The sequence below is a fragment of the Nannobrachium achirus genome (assembly GCF_963921795.1).
Source record: "Nannobrachium achirus genome assembly, chromosome: 24".
Lineage (NCBI taxonomy): Eukaryota > Metazoa > Chordata > Actinopteri > Myctophiformes > Myctophidae > Nannobrachium > Nannobrachium achirus.
This window is the reverse complement of record NC_137831.1, coordinates 23,272,482-23,289,757: the sequence shown is the minus strand read 5'-3', so window position 1 is coordinate 23,289,757 and position 17,276 is coordinate 23,272,482. Positions and strand designations below refer to the sequence as shown.

The window sequence follows — 17,276 nt, the reverse complement described above, 5'->3', positions numbered from 1 at the left end:
CCTGGGATCTTTGCGATACGCGCATGAAACTTTTTTCACATGAACTTTGGACCAATACGGTCAAACTAGTCTCGGCGGATTTCTTTTAAAGTGAAATATATTTTATTAATAATTCAATCAATGTTGCGGTTTTATGCAAATTATTCTTCGGCCTCTAAATCATACATGCAAAGTTACACGTTCATGGCATTTGGCAAAGATGTGGAGGGTTAGTCAAAGTATCACTGAAACCAATTTTATTCCAATCGGCCAAAGGGGGGCGCTATACGAAGCGTTTGAAAATTCAAACTTCAAACGGGCATAAGTCATGACTCGTTTCGTTTGAAGACATGCAACTTGTTACACGCGTGCTTTGACTCGAGCGGAAGACATCTGTGTCGTTGTTAAGTAAGCTCCGCCCCCCGATTTTCCGCCATATTGAGCAGTTTGTAAAACGCGTAAACCCGCTTTTATTCTGGAATTTTCACTCCACGTGCACAAAACTTTTTTTACGTGAACTTTGGACCGATATCTAAAGATCTGTCAGATCGGATTTCTTTAAAATTGAAACATGCTTTTTAAAATAAATTCAATGAATATTGCAGTTTTATGCAAATTATTCTTCTGCCTCTAAATCATACATGCAAAGTAACATGTTCATGGCATTTGGCAAAGATGTAGAGTGTTAGTCCAAATATCACTAAAACCAATCTTACCCCAATTGGCCAAAGGGGGGCGCTATATCATTTTGAGCAGTTTGTGAAACGCTTAAACCCGTTAGGATTTATTTTTGCAATTTGCATGAAACATTCTACACACAATCTAAGGACCTTTATCTAATATGCCTATGAAGTGCACACACACACAAAAAAAATAATAATAATGAATATAGCTGCAAGCAGCGATAAAGTGGCCAAAGCCAAAAACACCTCAAATCATGAACACAGCCTGCAATGTGCGTGAAATCTTGCAAGCACATTCCCAATAGGTCAAGGAGCAGATACCACCCTTCTTACATTGGCCTGTTATAGCGCCACCAGCGGGTCAACTTTTGCACAACACATTTTTGGAACAAAATGGACCAATCTTTGACGTCAGTAACGTCAAAGAGAGCACTGCCTGCGATCTTGACATTTTGTACTTTTATAGCCATTGTTTTCTGGCTTGAAGCGAGCCCACAATTGTTTCGAAGGAACAATATTTTTCTAGTTATGGGTCCATATTAAATCAAAGGGACCCTCATAGCTCACTTGGCCTCCAGTTGTCTCAATACCCAGTATCATTTATACACAGCATTATTAGTATTGTCAGCATTGCTTTTTTTGCATCCATCTTCTGATCTGCACTGTGACTCTTAGTAACACAAAACTCCATCTGTTCTAACAACTGGATCACGTCGATACAAGTTCGATAAAAAAAGAAGAAGATATAAAATAGGGGGTCGTCTTTATTACTTAAGCTGTAGAAACGTTACCGTATGACAAATAGAGAAAATAGCGGGTCTACAAGCTGAAAGCAAAAGAAAAAAATATATATAATAAATACAACTTTTAAGAAAAGAAAATTATTATTATATATTATACTATTTAATTCAGTCTGACAAGAAGCAAAGAGATAAAACATATCACCACCGGCCATAAAAATGAATGACCAGAAGGGGATATGAAAATCAGAGGCATGGACCCCCTCTCCCCCTCCCTCCACCACTATATCCAACCCTGGTTTCATCAGGGTTTGCTACCCCTCTGTAAAGGACCTTTTTTTCTCAGCTAACACGAGAAATTGAAATTCAACAATGCCCTAAATTTCTTCCAACGTCGATCGATGATGGCACCGCACGTCATTTTCATCAATCCAAACCTCCATCATTGTACCCCTCTCTCCTCCACACCAGTGAATCGAACCTTGGATGCAGTGTTATTTCAGATTACGTTTTTCTCGGGGTGTGTCTGTTTTTGTCTTTTGGTCCATCACTCAAGATGGCCCTACAGTAGTACCCTGACAGCACCAGGTTGGTCTACGGTTCGACGTGTCAGGTCTTATACCCTGAGCATGGGCAGGGGTGTTGTACCACATTCTGGGCCCTGGGTACTTTAACAAATGAAAAATAGCAGATATAAAAGCTCACAGCAGCACTGCGAGCTTGTAGATCTGCTATTTTTGAAAGTTTGTGTAAGTCTTTGAATATTTTAAATCCTTTTTTTTTTAAAACCTATGTTTCTATGTCAGTGGTGCTGTCTAGGACCCCCAAAATGATATGTATTTGGCCACAGACTCCCATCTCAAAATATTTACTTCCAGGCCCCCCCCCCTCAGAAGCAACATTTGAGTTACAAATGTTCACAATATATAGGCTATATTCAAAGATTTGCACGCGTTTTCACGACTTTTCAAAAATAGCAGATCTACAAGCTCACAGCCGCGCTGTGAGCTTGTATATCTGCTATTTTTCAATAACTAAAAGTATAAAATAATTAAGGGCCCCTCCACCTTGGGCCCTAGTATCTCAGTCCCACTTTTTCCCCCCTTGTGAGTGACGCCCCTGAGCGTACATGGGTGCGAGGAATGTGTCACAATATGGGATATCGGGTCAGAAAATGACAGAGAGACCACAGCACTGGCCTACACGTGACAGCGTGAGAGGTGTGAGGGAAGGTCTCTATTAGCAGCTGAGAATGAGTGGAGACAACCTATCCATCGGTGTGATGGATAGGTTAGGTCACACACACACTTGGTGTAAGTGTGTGTGTGTGTGTGTGTGTGTGTGTGTGTGTGTGTGTGTGTGTGTGTGTGTGTGTGTGTGTGTGTGTGTGTGTGTGTGTGTGCGTGCGTGCGTGCGTGTGTGTGTGTGTGTGGGTGTGCGTGTGTCTTACCTTCTGCAGTGGGCTGGTTGAAGTTCTCATAGGAGTCCCAGCGGATGAGAGGGTCTTGGGTATTGTAGTCCACTGACACGCTCGGCCCGTTCTCCAGGTGCCCCAGACCTGAGGAACATGAGTAGTGTGTATCGTGTGTGAATTCACATGGCTCGCATTGGAAATGAACACCTTAAAGTGCCATTCCCGAACTGTAGTTCGGGATTTCGGAACCAGCCGCAGTGTGCTGATCCCGAACTACTTTAGTTATATAACATTAGCGCACACTCATTGGGACTCACGGGTGAAAGCGACTCACACTGAACTGTGATCCATTGGATGATGACGTCATCATGAAGCGTATAATCTCCATATTCTCCTATTCATTGCACTGCAAAGAAACGCCTTTATCCAAAAACGCTTCAATTTTTTTTCTTTTTTTTTACGGCGACACTGGGCCGCGATGTTCTGCCACGGTGAAAGATTTTCTTCTCTGTGTGAAAGTAAACATTCTGGTCTACATCCAGATTTAGTGAATTTCCACAACATGGACAGGATCGTGGCTTCTGGGCCTCTTTCCAGGGTTTTTAATGGCACACGGTCTTTGGATAATTACAAAAATAAAGGCACTAAAAATATTTAACAATTTTGTCCTTCTTTTTTTGGGGGGGGTGGGGGGGGGGGGTTCCAATATTAGTCCTATTAGTTGGTTAGGGTTAGGGTTAGGTTTAGGGTTAGGGTTAATAGGTTTAGGGTTAGGGTTAGGGTTAGCATTCACCAGGTTAGCATTCAACAGCATTGGGACTAATGGGACGTCGGAACAATGAGACGTCAGAGGAAGCAATGACACAGCACCGGGGGTAGGGTGGGGGGGGAGGATAGGTTTGGTGGTGGGAGGTGGACGAAAAGGGCTTAATGTGGCGGCCCTGAAATTGACACATTTATATTACCTTTACCTTTGATCTTCTCTGGTCCAAAGGAGAAGACGAACTCCACTTTGCCGTACTCTGGAAATCTGTCATCTGTACAAAGATAACACACAAATACAATGATCTGTAAGTGTAAAGTATAGCCTATCCCTCTCTGTCTCTATATCTATACATACATACATCTATAAATGTATAGTGGAAACGTGAACATTCTGCATACTGACAATGACGTTTTCTCTGATGTTTGTCTGAGAAAATGTCAGTGCAGACAATTGGCTTGTAATCCTTCGCCAGTAGGGGGCACCATTCAGCCACATGTAGGGCATGAAAGCTTGTTTGTTGCACACTTGCACATAGCATGTATAAAATATGACCAGTGTTCCCTCAAGGTTAGTTACAACTAACGCTTCATGCAGGCACGCACGTCACAGGAAACCCCATGTGTCAGAAGAGGAAATGTCATTCACAACAGCTGTGTGTAGTACTATAGTGAGCGACTGTACCTTTGAAAGTCTCATCCAGCTCGCTCTTTCCGAACACCACTCCCAGGTCATGGATGGCACACGTGTGGAACTGCACACGGAACACCACATCTCTGTTGGGGCTCCTGAACCTCTTGTGGTAACACTTCAACTGGGGGCGAGAGAGAGAGAGAGAGAGAGAGAGAGAGAGAGAGAGAGAGAGAGAGAGAATGAACAACGTGAACGAAAGTCAAGTGCTCAATCAAGTGATTGGCAGTGGTGGAAACAGTGCTCGTGTTCCTTACTTAAAGGCCCACTTCACTTTATTGGTATACATTGGTATAAAAATGTGCTTAAAGTACCAAAAGTAAAAGTACAAAATGTTTGAAAATAGCACATCTACAAGCTCACAAGCTTTTGAGCTTGAAGATCGGCTATTTTTATTCAGAAAATAGTTGAAGTTTTAGCAATTAATTAAAAAATAATGATCAAATGATAGTTTGTTCAGTCAATCAATCAGTCAATCAAACAAATAAACAATCAATCAACGAATCAATCAATGATAAGTACATTAAAAAAATCCGTAAAACTGTAAACAATCTTGACAGTCTCTCAAACCTCTGAGGATGAAAGTTAAACTCCACGTTCAACGCTTCACTCAACGTCATCTAGCATACAACGAATGCATGACTTTTGAAATCGCTCGACAACAAGCCAGGCAAGCCGTCAAGCGAGGCGTTGAGGCTCACGAGGCGGGCCCGAGCCAGCCACTAGACAAGGGAGAGCCTGTGTCGAGAGGCCAGCGGCCTTGCACATCGAAAGCGCGCACCCTCCCAGTTGGCAAGCCGCGGCGGAGGGAATAGGATATGGCATGAACCAAAGCGAGCACTCCCTCAGCGAACCCGCCTCGCGTCACAGCAAATCACAACTATATATTGTTTTGAGGACGGCTGGCTTGGGAATAACACACGGTACAGTACATACACGCCAAAGGGTGGACTCACCCAGTGTTGTTTTTGACAGCAAATTTTGATTTAGTTTTAGTCATAGTCTTTTGAATAAAATGTCATTTAGTTTTAGTCATAATTTAGTCACCTGAAAAGTTTTAGTTTTAGTCTAATTTTAGTCGACTACATATCATAAGATTTTATGGCGACTAAACCTACAGTCAATTTAGTCAACTGAAATGTATTTTGGCAGGCCTTGATGGCATCATAATGACTGATTTTACGCTTGGTTGTGTGCTGAAAATAGCCGATCTACAAGCTCACAACGCGTCGCGCTGCGACGCGTTGTGAGCTTGTAGATCGGCTATTTTCAGCATGCAACACCAGAGAACAACCAAACATAAACTGACTCTCTTCTCCACTAGTCCCTCCCTAATGTTTTAGTCTTGTTTTTATTGTCAAATTGTCAATATATTTAGTCTCAGTTTTAGTCATCACAGCTTAGTTTTTATTTAGTTTTCGTCAGTGAAAAAAACGCAGTCGACAAACATTTTTCGTCATAGTTTTAGTCGACGAAATCAACACTGGACTCACCAAGATGTCCCCCTTGAGCAGCAGACCTGGTTCGATGGTGATGCAAATACTGGTATGGCTGTCTCCTTGCACATTGCTGGAGGACACACGTTAACAGTTAACAATGGGGTATAGAACATACTGTATGTACATGTCAAAAGAGCCTACAAGTGTGTATGCCACAATGAATTAGAAACAAACGTCCGTACTATATTCCTGACGTGTAGACCGGCTGCATTGCCTGGTAGATCTTAAGGAACGGACGGCAGCCTGCAAAAAGAAAAACACAGACAAAGAAATAAAATTCAAAGAAAGCAGGACATTTATCAACAACGACGACATACCTAAACCAGGGGTCTTCAACAGGGGGTCCGGGACCCCTGGGGGGTCCTCAGAGTTACTACAGGGGGTCCTCCAAATCGTTTTGTGATAGAAACCTTTTTTTCTCCTTTTTTATATTAACCACTTGAACCCTAACTAAAGTCCATATTCTGAGAACTTTAGCTAAAAATAGCTAATCTACAAGCTTGTAGATCAGCTATTTTCGGCAAAGAGCGTTGGTGTAGTGTGGAAAAAGAGCAGACTAAGTACCAAGTGAAAGGTCAAGTTTAGGTCAAGTATTGACGGATCAAGTGATTAAATATCTGAAAACACAAATTGACATGAATCCCAAATACACAGAAGATTGTGCTGTCAAACTATGTAACTATATGGAATCTATGTACAGGTTGTGGGGGTCCCTGCTTCATCTCTCTCTCAGCTAAGGGGTCCTTGGCCTGAAAACTTTGAAGACCCCTGAACTAAACTGTAAAATCCTGAGTGTTCATTCACATTCATTCAACTCCAAAAGGGAAACATGCTTGTTGTGATTGTGTGACTGTGGGATCCTCCTCACCTCCTTTGGACTCAAAGTTGGGGATGCCGTGCATGATGACGTGGTGCAGGAAGAGAGGCTTGTTGTTGATCTTTATCTGTCCGGACAGCAGGCCGTTGAAGTAGCGCACGTATCTGCGCACACACACACACACACACACACACACACACACACACACACACACACACACACACACACACACACACACACACACACACACACACACACACACACACACACACACACACACACACACACACACACACACACACACACACACACACACACACACACACACACAGGAGCACAGCAGTCCTAGGTTTACTACACATACTGCAGGGTATAGTTTATCACTCAAACAATTAAACAATTTCACCATCAAAATGATGTTTGGGAAATGACATGACACAAAAATAACAGATCTCACAATGCGTTGAATCGCAACACGTTATGAGCTTGAACATAACAGAAATAGGGCATTATTTCTTGAAAACAATGTAAAAGATTTTGAATTCAGATACAAAGCTTTCTGCCTTGTATTAGTGACGATTTACAAAACACAAAACTAAGAAACTGGACAGTCCCTTTAAAGGAGTAGTTCACCCCCAAAATTACTTTTCTTTCCTATTGCTTACTCACACCATGGAGACTTGAGTTAAATAATATTTTTAGTCTTTTGTCGCATTCCTAAGACAATAATGGGATTACAATAAATGTACCCCCATTGATTCCGGATGGGGACCCAAATACATTTGGGTCTCCATCCGGAATCAATGGGGGTACATTTACTTTAATCCATTGTCGCGACAAAAGACTGAAAATATTATTGAACTCAAGTCTCCATGGCGTGAGTAATCAATAGGAAATAAATAAAAAAAACATAAAAAAAACATTTTGGGGGTGAACTACTCCTTTAAGAGTCAACATGGAATAAGTTACTTCTTTGCACAGTACAGTAGCTACAGTCGATTTCTAACCTGAGAAGGTGGACATTTTAATTCAATAACACTAACAGCCTACTTTGAATGCACAGCAGCGTTCAGTAAGTATGCTGAACTGCTGCAGGATGGGACATGTCAGGGAGAGCCTGTACGGTACAGTAACAGTAACAGTACGAGGACCGGTCGGGGGGCCTGTTGAGTTAGTGCGCCCTGGTTGTTAATGATGATCATGATGATGGTACTAAGTGTTGACCTTGACTACGGGGTCGGCCTGTGTATCCCACCGCCCCCCCTCGGCCCCCCTGGCCCTCCTGTCAGTGGACAGATGGTTTGTCCTGAACTGGAATTCAATTAGACCCATGCAGCCACGCAGCCATGGGAACACAGCTGGGTTGAAGAAGAGGCTGCAAAGAAAGGGTAGTGTGTGTGTGCGTTAGGGCATTCACCAAATATTCGAATAGTCGAATATTCGAATATCAAAGTCACTATTCGACGTTGTTCACCGAAGTTGAATATTCGCTTTTTTTTTTTTTTCTTTTTTTTTTTATTGTTTTCTCTTTAAAAAATATATAGTTTATAAAGCTTGGCTAGATAAAAGGTCATAAGAATGAGTTGTCAATGCCCTTGGTGGATGAGTTTGTTAATGCTCTATACCAGGGGTTCTCAAAGCTTTTTAGGCCGTGACCCCCAGAAATAAACATATTTGAACTGGGGACCCCCACCCTGACAAGCAATTTGCAGGTATTACATTTAATTTAACTTGGTTCCTCAGATAAATATTGTGAAAATAGCAGATCTACATGCTCACAACGCCTCGCAACGCTATTTTCACAATGTTCGCCTCTTGCTTACTTAATATTTGACAGTTTGACCAGTCCTGTCGAATATTCGACTATTCGAATACTTTGAGGTCGAATAATTTGAATACTAAAAATCACTATTCGTGAATGCCCTAGTGTGCGTGTGCGTGTGTGTGTGTGTGTGTGTGTGTGCGCACACGTACGTGCACGTACGTACGTGCGTGCGCGTGTGTGTGTGACAAGTAAATCAGTTGTCATCTTTGAAATAGGTTGTTCTTTTGATTTGTATATGGACACTTGCTTCATATCCAAACCTATGAAATATCAGCCCTTGGTATAGCGCATCAAGTCACTTGGTTATAACTGCCAATTTCATTGTGCTTGTGTTTGGAAGTCTGGGGCATGTCCACAGACGTGTGCTCCGTGGACTGCAACTTGGAGGACTGCAGAAAATTGCTGCAAAAAGACTGGCCAAGTATTGCTCAGTCTCTGCAGCAATCGGCAGCCTCTCTATCTGGAAGAGGCGATGCTTTGTCTATCCTTGAGTGGATTAACATTTTCTTTATATAGAGTGTAATCATTGCATTCCATATTATGCTGTGTGTTAAACATACTGCATACAGTGTCTTCATTTGAAACCCTCTTAATTTTTTTTGGGATCTGGCATGTTAATTGTTGTTGTAGATCCAAATAAAAGTATTCAAATGTGTACTTGTGCACGCCTGGTAAAGAAAAAAGATCAGAATGGCTCCAATGTGGATCTCGGACTGCGTGTGACCAGCCTGTCGTCGATGACATAACTATGACGTATTATTTCAAATTTGGGCAAGGTTTGAGTCTGATCAGAGCCCTGTTGACTTGCATTATGAAATTAAAAGTGAAATACTTCAAAAAGTATAAACATTATGTGAAAAAATATTAGTTGAGGTACTGTGACCCACTGGCAGCGACAGTGTGCAACTGTGCATAAACGTTTGGTGCTGCTGACTGGCCCAGCGGTTAGTGAGATTAGCTTGCGACAATTGCACACACGTACACACACACACACTAGCCTCTTGCAGTGATCAAGCTGATGACACAGCTAAATCTCCCCCATTCAATTCAATCATATCAGTGCGGAAGTGTTTCTCAATGAAATATCTTTATTCTACTCTTAAAGCGATGTCCTCTCCAATGGAGAGAGGTAATGTAACATGCAGGTTTGTATTTCTCTTAAATTAATGCATTACTTGACCATACTACTACAGCGTCACATAAAAGCATCAAAAGTAGCAGATCCACAAGCTCAAAACATGGCGTGAAGCGATGCGTTTTACGCTTGTAGATCTGCTACTTTTGCTACTTTAGCTTTACACACACACACAAAAAAAATGTGTCAATCGGTACCACAATTATGCTCACAAAAATATCAAATAATATAAAATAATGATAGGATAAGATAAAGTGTTCAATGAATAAAGTATAATACAGTGAATCTCAAACTTTTACATTTTAAGGACCCCCAGTGTGGTACTGTATGCATATGTAGATAAGAGGTTTCTGCAGGACAGTCTTAGCTTGGTGTGTTGCTATGGCAGCCCAGATCTCGTCCTCTCTCGTTGGCCCACGTTAATGTCACACATGCCAGACCATAATACTCTCAGACTCCAGGGTAGAGATAAATATATCTGAAGCAGGAAATAGCAGCGGGGCAGAGGGCAATCCTATAGAACTGCCAGAGAATGGCTGGGCTGCAAAACGTTGTGCGTTGGGAGGTTACTGAGTCTAAAGTGTCTTATGAAGAATCTAGACCAGCGGTTCCCAAACAATGGGTCGGGACACGTTCTTTTGGGGTCGCAATTAGCTTCTATATGGGTCTCGAGATGATGTCCCTTTTTTGTATTTCCTACAAAAAAGGTTTTGTCTATATTATTTAAAAAAGATAATCTAAAATACATTAATAAAACATTAAACATTTTCAGAAAAAAACACTTTTTTGAAAACTGCAGATTGCAACACAGATCTACAAGCTCTAAATTAAAATAGTGCCTGTTCACTATTAAATAGTGCATGCTTAAGTGGTTAATTCAAGTATTGTTGTACATTTGGGTGCTGGCAAGACACCAAAATGTATCTTTTTGCAAAAGTTTATAAAAGGTTTGGGAACCATAGATTCTACCCTAAGGGCAACAAGGAAGGAATCCAGGACACACTCACAACGGTCAAAACTCTTGTCAGTTTGCAGAAAATCTGTGAAAAAAGTGCTTCAACCTAGAAAATAGTCACAAGACACTTTTTTCTGTTTATAATACAGTATGCTATTTTCGAGCGATTTGCTCTTACTACTGTAGAACAACAATTGCTCTCCACTCCAGCTGTGTGACAGACAGGGGCGTCACAAGGGGGGGGGGGGGGGGGGGGTTGTGAGTGGGACTGAGTTACTAGGGCCCAAGGTGGAGGGGTCTTAATAATTTTATACCTTTAGCTATTAAAAAATAGCAGTTATACAAGCTCACAACGCAGCACAGAGTGCCGCGCTGTGAGCTTTTAGATCTGCTACTGTATTGTAGATCTGCTATTTTTAAATCTTTGAACATATCATTTTGGGGGTCTTTCACATGAAAATATTTGAGCACCTCTGACATAGAAACACAGGTTTTTCAAAAAACCTTAGAAGGATTTGAAATATTCAAAGACCTGTACACATTTTCACGTTTTTTCAAAAATAGCAGATCTACAAGCTTGTGAGCTTTTATATCTGCAATTTCTCAATAGTTAAAGTACCCAGGGCCTCAGAATTTGGTGTGACACCCCTGTGTGACACAGAGGTTTTGCTTCAGAGTTTCAGAGGATAGTTGGGCAGTTTAATTCCCAGGTGTCTGTGGGTCTTTGTCGCCCTCTTGGGACAGACAGAGAGAGCTACTTTCAAAGTGAGAGGTTGCTTCTTCATTTTAACACTGACTGAATCGCTTTCCAATGGTTTAATTTGTTCTTTTGCAGGTGGACTGGCATGTTCTAAAGTCTGTCCTCTCCATTGCAATCTCCTAGATCTATTTGAATATACATCTATTTAATATTCTACAATTTATATTTACTTGCGCCCCATAAAAATGGGTCTGCGACCCATAAATGGGTCCTGACCCATTGTTTGGGAAACAACAAACTGCACCATCAAATCCTCTCTTGTGCCCGGGAGACACCCTAGGAATCCCTCTGAAGAAGAAGATACATGTCTCGCTCTCTGTTCCAAGAAAAATGTTCCACAATTATCTCAATTAAGCTTCAATTGGAGATAAAACCGAACAAAACAAAAACAACGAAAAAGAAAAAAAATCTAAAGAATTTCCTCTGTGAGACATTCCAAAAATAAACCGGACTGGAAAGAGTAAGTGGAGAAGGAAAGGATAGTTAGAGCATTTTCAGAACCAATGTGGATGGGCTGCATGCCAGCTAAGTCATTACCATTGTTTTTACTACTATTTTCATGATGTGTGAGTCTGACGAAGTAATAGTTGGAGAGCACCGCAGGAAATGTTGAATGAAAACGTTTTGTTGCAAAACAAGTGTTGAACAGTTTGAAACGACTTAATAAAACGACGTAATAATGATTGAAAGAGAGAGCTATTTGACCTGAACCAAACTACTTTTTAACCGCATGAACCTTAACGTCCCTGTTCAACATTCAAAATATTCAAAAATCCGATCTACATGCTCACAATGGGTAGCAGCAACACAACGTGTTGTGAGCTTGCAGATCTGCCAATTTTGGTGTAGAGGGAAAATGGAGGGAGCCTAGCCTCCCGCATGAGAATGATCTCGGCTACATTTAAAATGAGGGCCTGGCCCTTGATTGTTTAAATAACAGTTATTATGAAATGACGCAATTTCTGCTCACCAATGACATGAGGCTATCCCCCCAAAAAATCCCCCAAATCTGAAATTGCAACAAAAAACAATAATAATTGCAGTAAAAGTCTCTGGATTAAAAGCGTCAGCAAAACGTCTAGACTGTAAAATGTCCCCATAAGGGACACGGGAGACGTCACTCAGTACAACAGGAAGTGAGATAACAACTGACCTTTTCTGGGATGGCTGGCCCACAGGAAGTGCTTTGTCCTCGTAGAAACGCTTCATGGCAAACCTGTCCAATGCCTGGTCAGCGCTGAAAAGAGCAACAGGGACGTGCAGAGAATGTTAGAGAGGCAGGGGCTGACATCTCTAAAAGGGCCTTTTGGTGGAAATATCGAAAATAGCAGACCTCCAAGCTCACAACATGTCGCAGCACGACGCCTTGTGAGCTGGGAGGTCGACTATGTTCGGTGCGTAATACCACACTGAACTAAGCATAATTAAGTAAATACAGGAGATCTACACAGAGAGGGCAATTCCTTCAACATAAGATGCTGATTTCAAGTTCAGGAGAGTTTGGACAAGGCAATTCTCTTGAATGCTGCCTTCAGGTACGGTATGGAAAGGAGGCATTAGCATTTCTTTCACCCTAGTAAAAAACTGCATTTATGGTCTGGAAAGGGCACTTTTTACGAATGGATAAAAGGGCAGGGGCTCAAGCCCCCTTTGATGTCTGGTGTGCACGTGCCTGAAGAGCACCAGGAGAGCAGTGTTCAGTGTTCCGTCATACTCTCACTCATCTTATGCCAAAGGAATTTTGGCTTTTAGTTTTGGGTAAAATGAAGAAAATAAACTCTGTTTCATTGTTGCATGGTTACGTCATTCAGGTGTTTTGACGCAACACAATAGGAATCCTTTTGATGCCGGTTTTCAAACCTCACACAATGTTACTGTATGTTAGAAGAAAAGCAGACAACTATAGCTTCAGACCTCAGAGTTCAAATGTTAATTTATAATTTATGTTGCAGAGCAACGTGTGAAAATGTTATGTTAACTCCCTTTTGCATAAATCAAAAAATCCTATGGGGAGCAAGGCATACATATCTACATTAGGCTACATTACATACGTATCTGGCAAAGGAATGCATTGCAAATTCACTTCCGGGTTTTAGGACAACCAATTGAAACAATATTTTGAAACACCCCAAACCATGCATACCCATAGTGTATGTGGACAGGATGGGGGACAATTATTTTGTCACTTAGCACACCTAGTGACTGGACCTTTCAACCCCATGGATGGTGGTTAGTTAACAATGAGTAGTACAGAACATGATAAACATCTACAGTATGCTCTTCAAACAAGTATGCATATATTATTACAGTGCATTCATAATAGTTTGTTGAAAACCAAGACATTTTACAGATGTTTGTCGGGACTCGGGACACGCAGCTCGAAACCAGGACATTCCTGGACAAACTGGGACGTCCGAACACCGAAGGTGAACACAATAATGAGCAACCTGTTTGAGATAGCAGGAGTCAGTCCTGGCAAGGGCTGGTGTTGAGAACAACTGGGGATTCATTTGTCTTACAACCTAGCGCTCTAAAAACGTTTATCCGGGACTCTACTGTAACTACATTTACTCAAGTACCGTACTTAAGATTTTGAGTTACTTTTAGTATACTTTACTATTTCTATTTTTTGCAACTGTATATAGTACGTCTACTCCACTACATTTTGGAGGCAAACAATGTGCTTGTGACTCCAATACATTTATACCAGTAAGACTCCCTAATCGGGAGATAAGCGACCGTTGGTCGCTTATCTCCACAAATAGGCCAAAAGTTTGTTTTACCAATTATCAAGACATACGGGCAGTTGACAGTTTGCCATGGTTACTCATTGAAGTTGAATCTCCATATATGGAGACATAAGTTGCTCATACCATAGCAACCATGTTTTTTACAGGGCCTGGGATTGATGACATCAGAAATCTCCATATATGGGCATGAAAGGGATTTTGTTTCTGGAAATATGTCTGTGGGGTGCCACATTTGGAATAAAACACTTACATCACACATCTGGATATCCATACAGCCCATCTAGTTTGCCTGTGTCCATTTATGCCCATATATCTGATGACATTGGGACACTGATCTCCATATATGGGCATAAAACTTATGTTAATTAGTAAAGCCTGGGGATCTCCATATATGGGCATGAGGGGTACCCTAAAAGGGCATCATCTGGGAATAGCAAATATAGTTATCCTAGAAAGTGAAAATCTTACATCAAAGGCCATAACTACCTACCTACCACCATACTGCATTCCTCATTAAACTACCTACCAGTAAGATGCCTATAGGGAGAAAAGCAAAGGGCGAGGTTGCACCATTTCTTGGTCTTCTGGCCAGTGATGTATATCGGACCATTTAACCATATATGGAGACATCTGGTACCCAAAGATATTCACAGATATGGGCTTAATATTGATGACATAAGGGATCTCCATATATGGGCGTAAAAGGGATTTGGTTCCCCTGGCATCACAGGGATCTCCATATATGGGCATAAAATGGATTTGGTTACCCTGGCAACACGGGGATCTCCATATCTCCATATATGGGCATAAAAGGGATTTGGTTCCCCTGGCATCACAGGGATCTCCATATGGGCATAAAAGGGATTTGGTTCCCCTGACATTACAGTGATGTCAGTGGCTGGTTCTACAGAGGGGATCTCCATTTATGGGCATAAAAGGGAATGTATGTATGATGATGTCAGATATCATAGACGTCATAGGACTTTCACATAACGAATAACTGAGTAAGCATGTAAACCCGTAAAATCTATATTTGGGCATGGCTGATTTATGACCTCATCATGATGACACGAGCAAACACAGCTGAATTGTATAAATGATCAGTGCAGAAACCAACAGAAGTATTTGACCAAGACTCTTCGATTTAAACATCAACAAAGGTGTGACGTTTGTTGATGGTCACAAAGGTGTGACGGACGGACGGACGGACGGACGGTGGAGGTTTTCATAGTAAACTGCTCCCTGACGGTCGCAATTAAAATAATCTTAAAGCAATAAAGTAATTATACATATAATACAGAGTATTTCTACACTGTGTCAACACTTTTACTTGAATACAAGATCTAAGTACCTCTTCCACCAATGGAATTAGTGTTTTGTATTGTGAAACTGCAGCCTTGGAGAACCCTGAGCTTTAGGCCTGTTTAGTTTATGCTTGCTGGCTTTCACTTCACATCAATTACTGAAGGCTTGTATGTTTTCATAGTGGTCCACCCCCACCTATTAACATCTGGTTCCATTGAAGCAGTGGTTCTGTTTTCATGTCAAGGACCCCTAAATTGAAAATGTTTAATGTATTTGGCCGCAGACGCCCATTTGAAAAGGCTTTGTAGAGACACCATAAGAGAAGATTTGTATATTTTAGTGTTTTTTTTTCCTCCCAAATGTTGTCGTTATGCCAATTAAGTCCTCCACACACACACACACACACACACACGCACACGCACACGCACACGCACACGCACACACACACACACACACAATATGTGTTGTCACTGCTGTTGTGTCCTACTGACTGTACCTGCCAGTGAGGAGCCCCCACCGGGAGGACGCAGAGCCTTCATCTTACTCCTACCGCCCCCAACACTCCATGCTGACAGGTGTAGGAGTATGTGTAGTGACATATATCACCCTCCCCACTTGGCTTATCCACCTTATTCCTGGCCCTCTCTATGGAGGCTGCCATTGCCTTTTACTCTGTGTGCTGCTTCAAAAACATCTTTTCACTTCCTCCCAAGTAAGGAAGTGACAGGGAATTTTCTGTTGCCAGATTTTGCCAAAGAAACAAAGCGACCAGGTCTATGAAAAATAAGCCCAATAGAAGCAACTAGGCTCAGTTTTACTACTTTACATTTGAAAATAGCAGATCAGCAAGCTCACAATAGCTGTATATTTGCAATTTAAAAAATATTGAGGAAAAGAAACTAAAATATTTTGAATATTTTTGAAACATTTTAACAACACAAATTTTTTTTAAGACACACATTGCTTATTATAAGCAGACATGGCAACACATGTTTATTCAGAGCCCAGAGCCCAGAACGCCATCTACTGACATTTTAATGCAAGGACACAGGAAACCAAATTATGTTTTTCAACCTCTTTCAGGATATGAACAGGAAGCCAGGGCGGGGCAAGGAATAAGGTGAATATACGCTCGACGAAGCCGGATGTACAGCGGTGGTGGGCACCTACTTTACCACTGCCCCAGCCGAGCGCCCTGAAGATTTGTTGCGACCGAAGGTCGCATATACTCTGAAAAACCGTGTCGCTTGAGTGACCTTCCTTCCTTCCGTAACCTTCCTTCTGTACGGGAGTGATGTCAGTGTGATGTCAGCGAGTTGTGACATCACTTCCTGTACGGGGCGGCTACACGAAATGTGGATAACACTATATATGGAGATAGTCCAGTCCATCATGTCATATGGGACTACCGTCATAGACAGTAGCCGAAAGAGAAGGATACACAAGACTAAGAAAGACAAAAAAAGAGAAGAATAAAAAAGAAAAAAAAGGAGGAGGAGGATAAAGATACCAAAAGGAGAGAGAAGAAAGGGTGGATGAGGTATGTGTCTCAGAAAAGAAAATGTAACAAGGAGGTGACAACGAGGCGGCTAGATAAAGTTATTAGGCCTGGATCCGACTTTAAGTCGACGCACAGGATTCCAGAAGTGTAGCGCTTATTCGCTCTTGTATCAAACTGGTACTCGAAACGTTCTTAGAATTTAATATATATTAGGGCGAGGTCGCATGTCACCCTGAGGTCGCATTCCACCCTCAGGTGTCTTACTAGTATTGTTGATATTTTAAAATAATGAAGCATGAAGCATAAATTAGGCTTAGCTGTTATCGATCGGACAGCATGTCCTCATGCTACCTCGGACAGTCTCGGTTCCCTGGCGGAGAGATCTGAACCGATTAGCCGTCTATTTCTTCAGCATCAACCGTTCGCTGGAAAACCCTGAGCTCCGTTGTTTCAGCGAATC

General features: G+C 41.7%; 1 protein-coding gene across 1 annotated transcript in view; it reads right to left on the bottom strand.

Moving 5' to 3' along the window:
- Positions 1 to 17,276, bottom strand: part of LOC308280147 (tensin-1-like) — a gene marked incomplete at both ends in the record, with an annotated part of 185,650 nt that overhangs the window by 53,205 nt on the left and 115,169 nt on the right. Inside the window, 8 exon segments of the mRNA XM_080720408.1 lie at positions 2,853 to 2,960; positions 3,788 to 3,853; positions 4,264 to 4,393; positions 5,763 to 5,838; positions 5,951 to 6,072; positions 6,075 to 6,085; positions 6,598 to 6,749; positions 12,414 to 12,497. Of these exon segments, the coding sequence (XP_080576534.1) occupies positions 2,853 to 2,960; positions 3,788 to 3,853; positions 4,264 to 4,393; positions 5,763 to 5,838; positions 5,951 to 6,072; positions 6,075 to 6,085; positions 6,598 to 6,749; positions 12,414 to 12,497 (749 nt within the window).